Below are 12,561 nucleotides of genomic sequence, written 5' to 3' on the forward strand. Positions count from 1 at the left end.
TTTCTCATGCAACATGCCCTAGGCTGCTGGTGAACACGGCCGTCCTTGCAGACCTTACACAGCCCTCTTTTTGCTGGTGCAGATTTCAAGGGCTGGGGACTATTGGGTGGGGGCGGGAGCAAACTAGTCTTTGCTGACCAGGCTTATAGTTTCTCTGCCAATGTTGCACCCTCAAAGTCTCCCAAGGCTTCTGATTGACTTCATATTTATGTAACCACAGCCAAATGTGTCATCATTTTCCTGCTTGATTATTCTGGACTTGGAGTTCTTCCCATTCTCTCTTGAACTGCTGGTGGCTACCTTAAGGTTGTCAAAAAAATATGCTTGGTTGTTAAGTGTTAGTCACTCAGTCATGTCTGACTCTTTGTAACCCCGTGGGCTGTAGCCCACCAGGCTCCTCTGTCCATGGAATTTTCCAGGTAAGAATACTGGAGTGAGTTTGCTATTCCCTTCTCCAGGGGATGGGGTTCCCAACCTAGAGATCGAACCCGGGTCTCCTGCATTGCAGGCAGATTCTTTACTGTCTGAGCCACCAGAGAAATTTCCTGTTTTGCCCATGGGACTGGTTTCTATAATCTACAGAACTGGGTTCACTTGAGAAAGGTTTGGAACCCTTGCTAAGGTTGCCTCTTTCAAGCCACCACTTACAACTTGCTGCCTGAATGCATTTCTCTTATAGGACCTTGCCTGTAGCATCCAGCAGAAGCCAATACATGCTAGTTTCCATGAGTTATAGCATATGATGACCTTTCAAGGCATCATAGGTGACAGATCATATGTTTTGCTGTAACATAACAATGGTCATCAGCTTACCAGCGTGCAATACTTTTCTTTGCTACCTAAAGTCCAATTTCCAAACCAATGCCACTTGTTTTAGGCTTTTAAAGCAGTGTCACTTCCAGATATCAGATTTTGCATTAGTTAGGATACATGTTTGGTTGCTATAACAAACACTCAATTTAAGGATGACTTAAACAAAGGAGTTTATTTCTCTAGTGTTGTAGTCTCCAGACAATCTAAACCTGGAAGGGTGACTCTGAAACCTTGAACAAGCATTTTCCATCTTGGCTGTGAGATAGCTGCTCTAGCTCCTGCCATCACATTAGCATTCCAGCCATCAGAGGAGGAAAGGAACTTGTGCTCTTTCTTTTAAGGCCTGATCCAGAAGTTGCTCCCATCACTAGCACTCACATTTGTCAAATTAAGTCTCAAGGCCATATTTAACTGCAAAGGCTGGGAATTTAAGTCTTTGTTATAGGCAGTCATTCCAGTTAAAATTCAAGTGATTCTATTACAAAAGCAAAAGAGAGAAAGAGTTATTAGGAGGCAACTGGCAGTGTCTGGCACAGAATGCTTTTATCCTCATTTTACATTCGTGGAAACATGCTCAGAGAAAACAAGCAATGCTTTCCAAGGTCAAATGGCAGAACAAGAATTTTAACAAGGTCGATCTGACCCCAAAACAGATTTTTCCCTCATATCCAACCAACATATTGTGGTCATCAAGGTACCCAGTGTTTACTAAGGGATAAAAGACATTCACACGTGAATAATTATGCGAGTGCCAGCCCAGTGTACCCTGAGACGTGCACACAGAGCGTGGCTCTAGGATCAGTGCAATGAGGGTGATTGAGCAAACCACCACTCCTGGAGATGGTGAAGGACAGGGAAGCCTGGTGTGCTGCAGTCCATGGAGTCGCAAAGAGCCAGACACTCTGAGTGACTGAGCGACTGAACAACCACAATAAGGGTGATGCAATCAAGGGAGGCTTTATTGGAAGAGGAGCCCCTGCTTCTGGTCTTGCAGGTGAAATATGTCTGAGGTAAAGGGGAGGATGAGGTATTGCAGGAGAAGGCAGAGGTATGAGCTGCACGTGTTCTATATCTGGCTTGGCTGTGAAGGTGTCCAGAGGATAAGCGGACGGGGCTTTACAGGACTGAGGCACTACCTATCTCCAGGGATGGTCCATGTGACCTTTCCCCCATTTGAAATGTCCCATTGGCTGTGCCTTTGCTATTCCATCATCTGGGACCAGACAGGAACAAGCCGCAGGGGCCCTGCAGAAGGGGAACTGCACCCGTCCCCAGTATTGACCAAGACCCGCATGACAGGCAAGCCTCTTCCTGGCTCTGTTCTCCTCCACCATCCCCATAGGCAGTACAGGGGCTTTGAGGAGTGATGGGAAATACGTTCACTAAATCAGCAAGAAATCCGGTAACCCATTACTGAGCATCCGTTCACTCCCTGGTGAGACAGGGATGGAAGAGGCTGGAAAGAGAAGAGGAAGGGGAGGGGGGCCGAGAGGAGAGCTGGAGCAGCTGGGTCAGCATTCCCGATTTGGACACTGACTCAGGCCCCAGGAATGCTAAGGAAGGGGGAGGTGGGTGGGCAGTCACCCGAGCCAGCTGGGATCCTGTTGGCCCCGGGAGACACAGAAACAGCACACACAGCGGAATGAGGGGACAGTGGCTGCTGCACACCTGGGTCTGCCTCCACAGGTACAAACAGGTGTCCCTGACACTGGAGACACGTGCAAGCCCACCACACACCGTCAAGGTGATTCTCAGGACTCCCTACCTGCCTGAACCCTCCAGTCCCAGCTCCTTCACCTAGAGAGGAATGGGCCCCTGGGACTCGAATAGTGACATCTGGACACACACTGGCCACTCTCCCAGGACCACCCACAAACCTCTTATCCCCAACCTGCCAGCCGGCTGCAACCTGCCCTTTCTAATTCCAGCACCACCCGTGACCCAGGTTTGTACAAGGAAGAGAGTTCAGCTCAACTGCCTCTGTCTTTCCTCCTTTGGCACCCGACAAAGATGAGAGGGGCCCTCAGAGAAGAAACCCCGGGGCTCTGAGAGACCCTCTCCTCCCACCCCAGCACCCATCCTCCCCCCACAGCAGGGTTTTTCTTCCCTCCCATCATCGGACACCCAGGAGGCAGACAGAACCAGGCATCAAGATTCCAGGTGCGCCCCTCCCCTCGCCTCCCCAGCAGCCCCCAGGCCTCAGGGCTGGAGCAGCTGTGCGCCCGGGTGGACCCCTTCCTCCCCAGTGCCTGACACCCAATCAGAGAGAACCCGATCCGGGAGGGCAGGGTGCCAGGGGCCGGGCCCAGAATAGTGCTGCCCAGATACAGTGTTGCGCACTCGCTCATGGAGCCCGCCGAGCTGGAGCACGCCCTGAGCAGGGTACCGGGGTCCCGGGGGGCTGGGAGCCGGGGCAGCTGAGGCCACAGGGCTGAGAGCACCATGCCGCATGGATATGTGCGTGTGTGCGTGCATGTGGGTGTGTTTGACCAAGATTTTCTCTGTGTATAGGAGCAGGAGGCTGTCTGCATGTGTATATTCTTGGTGTGAGTCTCTCTGCTCGTGTGTGTGTCTGGGGAGGGTTGAGCATGCGAGTTTCTGAGTGTATGTAAGTGTCTGGGTAGGTTGTATGGGTTTATGTGTGTCTTTGGGGTGGGTGTTTGTGTGTTTGTGGGGGGTTGTGTGGTTGTGCATGTGTGGCGGGAAGGGCAGCTCCTGTGGTTCTGAGTGTAGGATGTTCTCCCCACCCCTTCAGTCACTTTTCTCCACACAGACCCCCTCCTGGAGCAGCTTTGTGGGACCCGAGCATCAAGGTAGGTGGGGCTGCCCCTCCTCACGGCTCCAGCCTCTTCTTCCATTTCCTTTCCTCTCACGTCTCTAGGCTCCCCATCTCCCCCATCCCACTAGCCTGTCTTCTTCTCCTTTTCCTTCTTTGTTCCTACTTGCTTCTTCTTCCTCCTTTTCCGGCCCTCCTCCTTCCTCTTTCAGAAGAAGAAAGGAGGGGGTTGGATCTAGAGTCTGAAGATTTGGAGCCGCCTGACTTTATCACATGTTACCTGTGTGATCTGTGGCAAATTGCTTAACCTCTCTGATCTCAGGTCCCTTGTTAGTAAAATAGGGATGATACTAATGCCTCCCTTATAAGATTGCTATGAGGTTTGAATGACAAATACATTGGAGGGAAAGACCTTTGGACATTTGCAAATAGTGAATATTATTGTTAACAACATTTCAATTGTTTTATTGTGTTACTCCCCATTAACCAAACAGGCCCCATTCCCCCTTCCAGAGATGAGCTTCCTAGAGCAAGGAGACAGCACTTCATGGCCATCACCAGCCATGACCACCAGCGCAGAAATAAGCCTTGGGGGACAAGGGACCAAGGTCTCAAGATGGACAAGCCAGGAGGCTGTAGAGGAAGGGGAGCTCCCAGGCCTGAAGGGAGGTGAGGCCACGGCCAGTCCTGAGGAGATGGGATTGGGGGCAGTGGGAAGTCCCCGAGACTGGAGCTGGCCTTGCCCTGGATCCCTCCATAACACAGACGCATGACATCCTGTGGCCTCAGTTTACCCACATGAGACAGGGCAGCTGCAGTGCTGATCCAGGGGCCCAGCATGGCCAGCTCAGGACAGAGCCACCCTCTGCTGTGACTCTCTCGGCTCTCACTAGCAAAGTGGGGACCTCAGCATCCAGGCTTCCCACGCTGCTCTGAGGATGAAGGGAGACAACAGATGGGAACATGCTTTGGAAGGTGGAGTTACTGTCCTCTCCCCCTGAACAGGTCCCCAGTCCAGGCCAGCTGCTGAGTCCACCAGGCTGGAGGCCACATTCCCCAAGGCCACACCCTTGGCCCAAGCCACTCCCTCGTCCGGGGTGGGCACCCCCACAACAGAGCGAGACAGCCTCCCCCCTGACTGTTCAGCCTCTGCTTCTGGCTCCAGCACAGATGATCTGGATCTGGGCATAGAGTTCTCAGCCCCAGAAGCGTGGGGGAATGAGCTCGGCCTGGTGGAAGAGAGGCCGGCCCAGTGCCCGTCCCCGCAGGTGCCGGTACTCAGGCTGGGCTGGGACGACGAGCTGCGGAAGCCGGGGGCCCAGATCTACATGCACTTCATGCAGGAGCACACCTGCTACGATGCCATGGCAACCAGCTCCAAGCTAGTCATCTTCGACACCATGCTACAGGTGAGGCTGCTGCTCTGCCCCACCTGCGTACTCACAGCCCCCAGGATGCCCTGCCAGCCCTGCCTGGCTACAAGTCCCTTCCAGAATTCCTTCTTGGCATCATGGAGACCGGGGGAGGGGAGCTTTTGCTCTCTGTGTGGACCCCCTAATTGTCATCCCAGCTCTACAACTCAGTATCTATAGCGTTTGGGGTAGGTCTTTTTACTTCGCTCATCTCTAAAATGGGGACAGGAATGCCTGCTTTACCCTACAAGTTTCAGAGGACTTCTGGGCCAGTCCAGGATGACTGGGAGCATTTTTTCACACCCCAAATTGTATAGAAAGCATTTTCTTCTCGCTGTGTATCGAAGAGCAGAGTGTAGTGCAGAGTAAAAACAAGGTGTATCTATGACCCACAGTTCACTTTGATTCTAGCAGTATATGAACAAATATATTTAATTTAGTAGCTTTGTATTTATTTTGATATGTGTTAGAAAGCTACAACCAGCATGTATGGATAATATTGCCACAGATGAGGCCAAAATGAGTCAATGTAAAATATATTTAGAGAAAAATATTTTGTAAATATCAGATAATTACACCTCTAGTATTTAGATTGGCAAAAATTATCCTGTGTGCATCTGTACACTTAGGACTTTGGTGTAGAAACACTGGGCTTGTCTCCTATGCCCTGGTGTGCCTGTTAAGGGGTCACCTAATGCCCCCGGCCACCTGCAGCCTTATCTCTGTAGCAAATGTGCCCACGAGGGTCATGTCAAGTGGCAGGCAGGCTCCTGGAGTGGAGGGCCTGTTAGAAGGCCCCTTGGAAGGCCCCTGGTGAGGACAGGGGACTCAGGGGCGGTGAGCAACTCACCCTCAACTGTTCTTTCTGTGGCTCAGATCAAGAAGGCCTTCTTTGCCCTGGTGGCCAACGGCGTTCGGGCCGCACCTCTTTGGGACAGCAAGAAGCAGAGCTTTGTGGGTGAGGAGGGGCCAGGGAGGGGAAAGGGGGGACCTTGTGGGGTGATTCTGGGGCTGAGCTCTGGGGCAGGGCCCTGGCTTGGGGGGAACAGGCTGGCTGGGAGAACCCCATCTGTGGGACAGCTGTGACCAGCTGATGGAGAAGGGGCTGAGCCCTCCACCTGCCTCCTGCCACAGGGCCCAGGGTGAACCCCACTCCTCTCTCTCCCCTCCCCCCCGGCAGGGATGCTGACTATCACAGACTTCATCTTGGTTCTGCATCGCTATTACCGGTCCCCCCTGGTGAGGAGTGGGCTCAGGGTCCTGGGGGCACCCATCTGGGCTGGGGTGGAGGGATTTCAGGGAGCCCACGTCTGAATCGGGGAGCTCTGTTGATGTTCTAGGTCCAGATCTATGAGATTGAAGAACACAAGATTGAGACCTGGAGGGGTGAGTGGGTAAAGAGTCCTGCAAAGGGGCTGAGGGTGTGTGGGGACAAGGACCCAGGATAGAGGATGGGCAGGGGGGATTTCCTGGAGGGGGCAGGGGAAGGGTAATAGAGAGCTCAGAGGGCCCAAAGGAGGGGAGCTAGTCTGGGGACTGCTGGGTGAGACAGGGTGGCCTGATCCCTTGCCCTGACTCTGCTTTTCTGCAGAGATCTACCTTCAAGGCTGCTTCAAGCCTCTGGTCTCCATCTCTCCCAGTGACAGGTAAGCATCCCCAGACAATCACTTGAGCCTCCTTGCCCTGCCCAGACCCCCTCGCCAGCTCCTCAGTTCTGAAGTCATAGGCTCATTCTTGGCGGACTGCAGATAAGGCAGCCTCGGCACCCTGTCCTCCTTCCCCGGGGCTGGGGTAAAGGCACCTCTCCCCAGGCAGCCCCAGCCTCATCGCTCCCACTTCTGCAGCCTGTTTGAAGCTGTCTACACCCTCATCAAGAACCGTATCCACCGCCTGCCAGTCCTGGACCCAGTCTCAGGCGCCGTGCTGCACATCCTCACACACAAACGGCTTCTCAAGTTCCTGCACATTTTTGTGAGCCTGGGCACAGACTCAGGGGATGACCAGAAGGGCAGAGAAGGCTTCTGCCCTAGGGGTTGGGAGGGAGCAGCTGGGAGCCCGCTGGGGGCTACTCCACCCTGAACCCTACCTGTCTCCAACCCAAGCAGGGCACCCTGCTGCCCCGGCCCTCCTTCCTCTCTCGCACCATCCAAGATCTGGGCATCGGCACATTCCGAGACTTGGCTGTGGTGCTGGAAACGGCACCCATCCTCACTGCGCTGGACATCTTTGTGGACCGGCGTGTGTCTGCGCTGCCAGTGATCAACGAAGCTGGTACCTACACCCAGGATGGGGATTCTGGCTGGGGTGGAGCTGTGGGGAGCCAGAGTCTATGTGACCTTAGCTCGAGACCCAGGATGGAGTCAGGGCTGGAAGTCTCTGCCTGCTTTGAGCCTTGGATCAATTATTTACCCTCTTTAAGCCAGATATCAGGTTCTTGCTCTGAGAATCAGCTGTAAACTGCTTCAAAGTTAAAAATTAGCATAATGAAGTTGGCTATCAAGAAATGTTTTACTTTACTTTTGACTACGAAAAATTTCAAATGTATAAAAATGGTAGAGAACACTGTGTAATGAACCTCATAGATCCCCCTGGATTAACTATTGTTAATACATTGCCATAACCACTTCTACCTCTCTTTTTTATGCTGAAGTAATTTAAAGTATAGAATCATGTCATTTCACCTCAACACTTCATCTGCATCTCTTAAATAAGTATATTTCCTAACTCACCTGACAAAATTATGAATAATGTGTTAATGTTATCTAAAATCCTATCCTAACTCTCATTTCCCCGTTTTTCCCAAGAATTATTTTTTTACAGTTGATTTGTTCAAATCAGGATCCAATTAAGGTCTATGCTTTGAAGTTGCTTCTTTTATCCCTTAAGTGTCTTTTATTCTAGAAGAGTTCCTTCCCCGCTTAATTTTCATGGTGTTGATGATGTGGGAAGCCTGGGTTCTGTAGCATGTCCCGTTTCCAGAGATCTGCCTGTTCGCTTTCTGCAGGTGGCCTTTACATTGGTCCTCTGTTCCTGTGTTTCACAGTTCCTTCCCCACTTAATTTTCATGGCATTGATGTTGGGAAGCCTGGGTTCTGTAGCATGTCCCGTTTCCAGAGATCTGCCTGTTCGCTTTCTGCAGGTGGCCTTTACACTTGTCCTCTGTTCCTGTGTTTCCTATAAACTGAAAATTAGATCTAAAGGCTCACGCAGATTCAGGCTATATATTTGAGGCTAGACTATTTCAGAAGTGATGCCACGTACTCATATCTCGTCACATCGGGAGGCATGGTGTCGGGTGTCCGTCTCGGAGACACTGTTTGATCCCTGGGTTCAGGGTGGTGGCAGCCTGATGCCTCGTTATAAAGCCAGTAACCTGGAGGGGTAGGGAGGATGTTGAGGAGTTCATTCTGAAAGCCCACGCCAGGCCCTTGCACAGCATCCTGGTTCTGACCTGAACCTTTTCCCTGTCTTTCGCTCACCTTCCCCCCGCCTTTCCAACTCTTGCAGGACAGGTCGTGGGCCTCTACTCCCGCTTTGATGTGATTGTAAGTGCCTGGGGTGGGGGGGGCGGGGAGCTGGGGGCGCCACCGGGGGGCTGTGGTGTGAGGATTGGTGGGGGAAGGAGTGTCTGACGACTAGGGGGTCCTTGAGCCTTGAGGGGCTGGAGCCTGGCTGAGGGCTAATGAAGAATGCTGTTCCCTCCCTGCCCAGCACCTGGCAGCCCAACAAACGTACAACCACCTGGACATAAGTGTGGGAGAAGCCCTGAGGCGGAGGACGCTGTGTCTGGAGGGAGTCCTTTCCTGCCAGCCCCACGAGACCTTGGGGGAAGTCATCGACCGGATTGCCCGGGAGCAGGTACCCCACGCCCCTTTAGACACGCTCCCAACACGTGGGGCCAGCCTTCTCATGAGCAGCTCCAGCTCGCGCTATCCATCAGGCACATGCCCCGTCCTCCCATCACATGGCCAAGCTCTCGGTGTCCACACTGGCCGGCGACAGGTGCTGTCACTGGGGCCCCCACCCCAGGGCAGGCAGAGCTCCTGCTAACTGGGAGACACTAGTTTACTGGGAGACACTCTCTTGCTCTTCCAGTTATGTTAAATTGTTGACCCTGATTCTCGGTGTCAACCTCATCGGCTGCTGTAGCCACATGATGCTGCCCCCTCACGGAGCCTCTGTGGACCCACAGGTGCATCGGCTGGTGCTTGTGGACGAAACCCAGCACCTGCTGGGCGTGGTGTCCCTCTCCGACATCCTTCAAGCTCTAGTGCTCAGCCCCGCTGGCATCGACGCCCTCGGGGCCTGAGAACATGGCAGTCTTCACTCTTGGGCCACCTTCCACACCTGGAAGCAGTGAAGGGAGCCGGGGACTCGGCCTTCACCTCCCCCACCCCCTTTTGTGGGTTCCGCTCTTGTTCAGGTAGGCTCTGCTCTGTACCACTGACCTCAGACTCCCCGGGGAACCCGCATCTCAGACTGGGGCTCGCTGAGTAGGGGAGGGGCCCAGCTCGGAGCTGAGCAGCCTCATGAAAACAGCAAGTGTCAGCACTCGTTGCGGGCCACTGTTTCATCCCGTTCTCAGCTGAGGTGAAGGAGGCCCTCACGAGAGGGGTGGATAGGGGCCGGAGTAAAGGCAAGGGCAGCGATGTGACTTCAGGGGCCCCCAGGAAAATTGACCCGCCCTCTCACAGTTCAATTTCCGCCTGCTTGGGCTTCCACTGGGAGGAAGCCAGTTACTAAACCTGGGCTGAATGGAATTTCCACACCCGGTAAGAACTAAGGCTGAAAAGAGAGAGCTTGTCTCTCCAAGTAATCATCGCAGTCCACTGGACATGATCTCACACTCTCCTGGCAGCACATCTGCCAGGGGGTTGCAGAGCGTGGGGGCACAGGTTCCACCTGCTTGGCAAAGGATGGCAAGACTGAGGTTCTCCTATTGGAAAGACAACCTCCCCTCCTTATTTAGTCTTCCTCTTTCCCTCACAGGCTTCCCTAGCCCTCCCCAATTGCCCCCTGCCCTGCCTGTGCTCCCAGAAGCCCTCAGGAATGCCCGGTCCACCGTGAATGATGAAATTAAAGAGAACAGCTGAGTCAAGCCCAGAGGCACTAGGAGCTGACTGCTCCGTGCCACCCACACTGCTCTCCCCCACCTGGCCCCAGTGGGGTGGGGAGCCCTCAGTCAGGGGCTCTGGAGCTCAGGCAGGGGCTCTGGATTCCTCCGCTTCTGGATTACCTGGCATCAAGCCCCCAGCTCCTGGAATCCTAGTTGTGCTTCCCCCATGCACGCTGACCTGGCGGTTCCTCCTGACTTTGTCACTGTCCTCCTGCTCCCCCAGAACTGCATTTCAGGGCTGCCTGCAGGGCCCCACAGAGCAGCAGCTTTGTAGAGCTGCCGGTTGGAGTGGGGTTCCTTCTCCATTCTCAACCTTGGCTCTCACCATCGAGCAGTGTGCCCAGTCCCCAGGGAGGGCCTGCATTTGGATCACCGAAGATGAACCATCGAGACAACAAAAAGGAAACGAACAGCCCATGAACTCAGATTTTATCCTTTTCACTCAGAAAATGCTATGGTCATCTGATCTGAACTCGTGGCAAGACTCCCCCGCCATCCTTTCTGAATTCAAAGACACAAAGGAAAATCTGTAATTGACAAACACTGCAAGTGGTGTTTCTGTTGCTTATGGAGTGTTATTCCACCGAAAAGTCTTTTTCATCATTTGTTTATAACAAAACGATAAAGAAAATGTTACTTACGTACTGGGTACAATTCAGAACCCGAACTCTAACCTGTAAGAAACATATAGTTTTTCTAACACTGAATGTTAACTTATTTTAAGAACTCCATTTCAACAGGTGGTAGAAATTAATCTTAGTCAATCTGAAGGGGGTTCAATTGAGAGGGTTCCCCTCCCACATTTTCTCAGGGTTAAGTTCGGCGATGCGGGAGGCTTGGGGTGTAAGACTTTGTTCCTCAGCCATCAATCATCCACCCATGCCAGCACCTGCTGAAACATCCGCATTTCCAAGTGACTGTCCCTTGGTTGGTTATCAGTGGGTGTGGCCCCTGCGAGGTGCCCCCTCCCTCCCACCATGAAGCTTCTTTGGGTCTGCCTGCTGGGGTGTGAGGACATTCTAGCTCCTGGGCCCACACCCCTCTAGACTTCAGGAAGCTCTGTGGGGCCATCCTAAGCCCACCTGCTGAGACAGACAGCAAGGGGTCTGGTCTGCTCTAACTTTTCCTGTTTCCCCAGCCTCTACCCAGGAAACACGGGGCCCAGGGCTTTCCTACCCTGAGCATCTCTGAACCCCTCTGGGGTGTTTGTCATGCTCCCCTTTCACTTCAGACACTGCTCCCTTCTCAGGGCCCTTTTCTCTGCCCTCCCGCCAAATGTCAGTCTATAGTCTCTTTGCTCCCTCAAATCCCACCAGCCTGAGGAATCTTTACACAGTAGAGGAGAGAAGGGGCCTTTTGCTCTAGTCATATATTCTTCCAAATGCACTGTAAGCGTCTTGAGTTCTTGCCATCTGCCCCATTGAGTCAGGCTGGGCTTTGCTGTGTCACCCCCTCCCCTGTGATAACAGACACTGCAGGTCTGCTGTTGCGGGGAGGTTAATGTTTCTAGAATATGATCCTACCCTGTTTACCTCACAGAGCAACAGAGTGGGGCCATCTGTGTTGATGAGTCGGGTAGAAAGTGAAGGCATTTTTTCATAGACACTCAACTTCCATTTCCGGTTTTGCCATAACCAGTGGGTCAGCGCTGGTTCTGCTCTGGCCCCACCTAGAAAGGTCCTGGGTCTTGGGTTCAAGTGGGAGGATGGGATGGGGGTGCCCTAAGGGCTGTCTCAAGTGAGTGTCCTTGGGGACCCGGGGAGAGCTGTCTTGCCTGGCTCTAGGATGCGTGTAGCAGGGTCCGTCTTTGAGGCAATGCCCTGCATGGCTCAAACCAGGGCTGATGTCCTGGTTTTTCATTCTCCAGAAAGAAAGTTGCATGGGAAAGAGCCCACATATTATATCATATCTATCCTGTGGGGTGTGTTTTTCTTTTTCAAATTTGACTGTGCTGCAGGTTCCAGGCTCTAGTTCCCTGACCACGGATCAAACCCAGGACCCCTGCATTGGAAGCATGGAATCTTAACCATCGGACCACCTACGAAGTCCCTGTGTATGCTTTCTAAGCCTTATGGGTTTTTTAAATTGAAGCAGAGTTTATTTACAACATTGTATCCAATAGGTATACTCTATATATTTGAATGAATCATTGACAAAGAAAGTAATTTTTTTTCCCATTTACACTAAATGTCTTGTCCAGGCAATGAGATGCAATATAAACTGAGAGATGTCATGTTTAATTCCCAAGAAAAGCCAAAGAACTTCATGTATGCTAACTGCCATATTTGTTTTTCTATAGGCATATTTCAATAAATAGCCAGTGAGAATTTGTTGTGTGACTCAGGGAACTCAAGCCAGGGCTCTGTAACAACCTAGAAGGGTGGGATGGAGAGGGAGGTGGGAGGAAGATTCAAGAAGGAAGGGTATATGTATACCTATGGCTG

The 12,561-nt window shown here is 52.5% G+C and overlaps 1 protein-coding gene across 13 annotated transcripts; it reads left to right on the forward strand.

Annotated features, from left to right (window-relative positions):
- Positions 1-2,605: 2,605 nt before the first annotated feature.
- Positions 2,606-12,489, forward strand: PRKAG3 (protein kinase AMP-activated non-catalytic subunit gamma 3). 13 transcript variants are annotated; one of them, XM_043445756.1, is made up of 14 exons: positions 2,606-2,758; positions 3,587-3,626; positions 4,103-4,258; positions 4,595-4,998; positions 5,878-5,959; positions 6,182-6,240; positions 6,342-6,387; positions 6,593-6,647; positions 6,846-6,972; positions 7,104-7,272; positions 8,509-8,546; positions 8,713-8,859; positions 9,194-9,424; positions 9,991-10,819. In XM_043445756.1, the coding sequence occupies exons 1-13, from the start codon at positions 2,621-2,623 to the stop codon at positions 9,308-9,310; spliced, it is 1,578 nt and encodes a 525-aa protein (XP_043301691.1). In that variant the 5' UTR covers positions 2,606-2,620; the 3' UTR covers positions 9,311-9,424; positions 9,991-10,819. The 13 variants fall into 13 exon arrangements, with proteins under 13 accessions (XP_043301691.1, XP_043301694.1, XP_043301695.1 ...); XM_043445759.1 differs by lacking the exon at positions 2,606-2,758 and adding an exon at positions 3,103-3,195; XM_043445760.1 differs by lacking the exon at positions 2,606-2,758 and adding an exon at positions 3,103-3,195 and having other exon boundaries at positions 7,107-7,272.
- Positions 12,490-12,561: the final 72 nt, after the last annotated feature.

Source organism: Cervus canadensis, chromosome 24, assembly GCF_019320065.1.
Source record: "Cervus canadensis isolate Bull #8, Minnesota chromosome 24, ASM1932006v1, whole genome shotgun sequence".
NCBI lineage: Eukaryota > Metazoa > Chordata > Mammalia > Artiodactyla > Cervidae > Cervus > Cervus canadensis.

Bases quoted from the DNA above. Each gene is read 5' to 3' on its own strand.
- PRKAG3 (XM_043445754.1), top strand. From the start codon at position 3,443: ATGGGTTTATGTGTGTCTTTGGGGTGGGTGTTTGTGTGTTTGTGGGGG. The intron at 5,960-6,181 runs GTGAGGAGGGGC...CCCCCCCGGCAG, and splicing joins CAAGAAGCAGAGCTTTGTGG to GGATGCTGACTATCACAGAC. The intron at 8,547-8,712 runs GTAAGTGCCTGG...CTCCCTGCCCAG, and splicing joins ACTCCCGCTTTGATGTGATT to CACCTGGCAGCCCAACAAAC.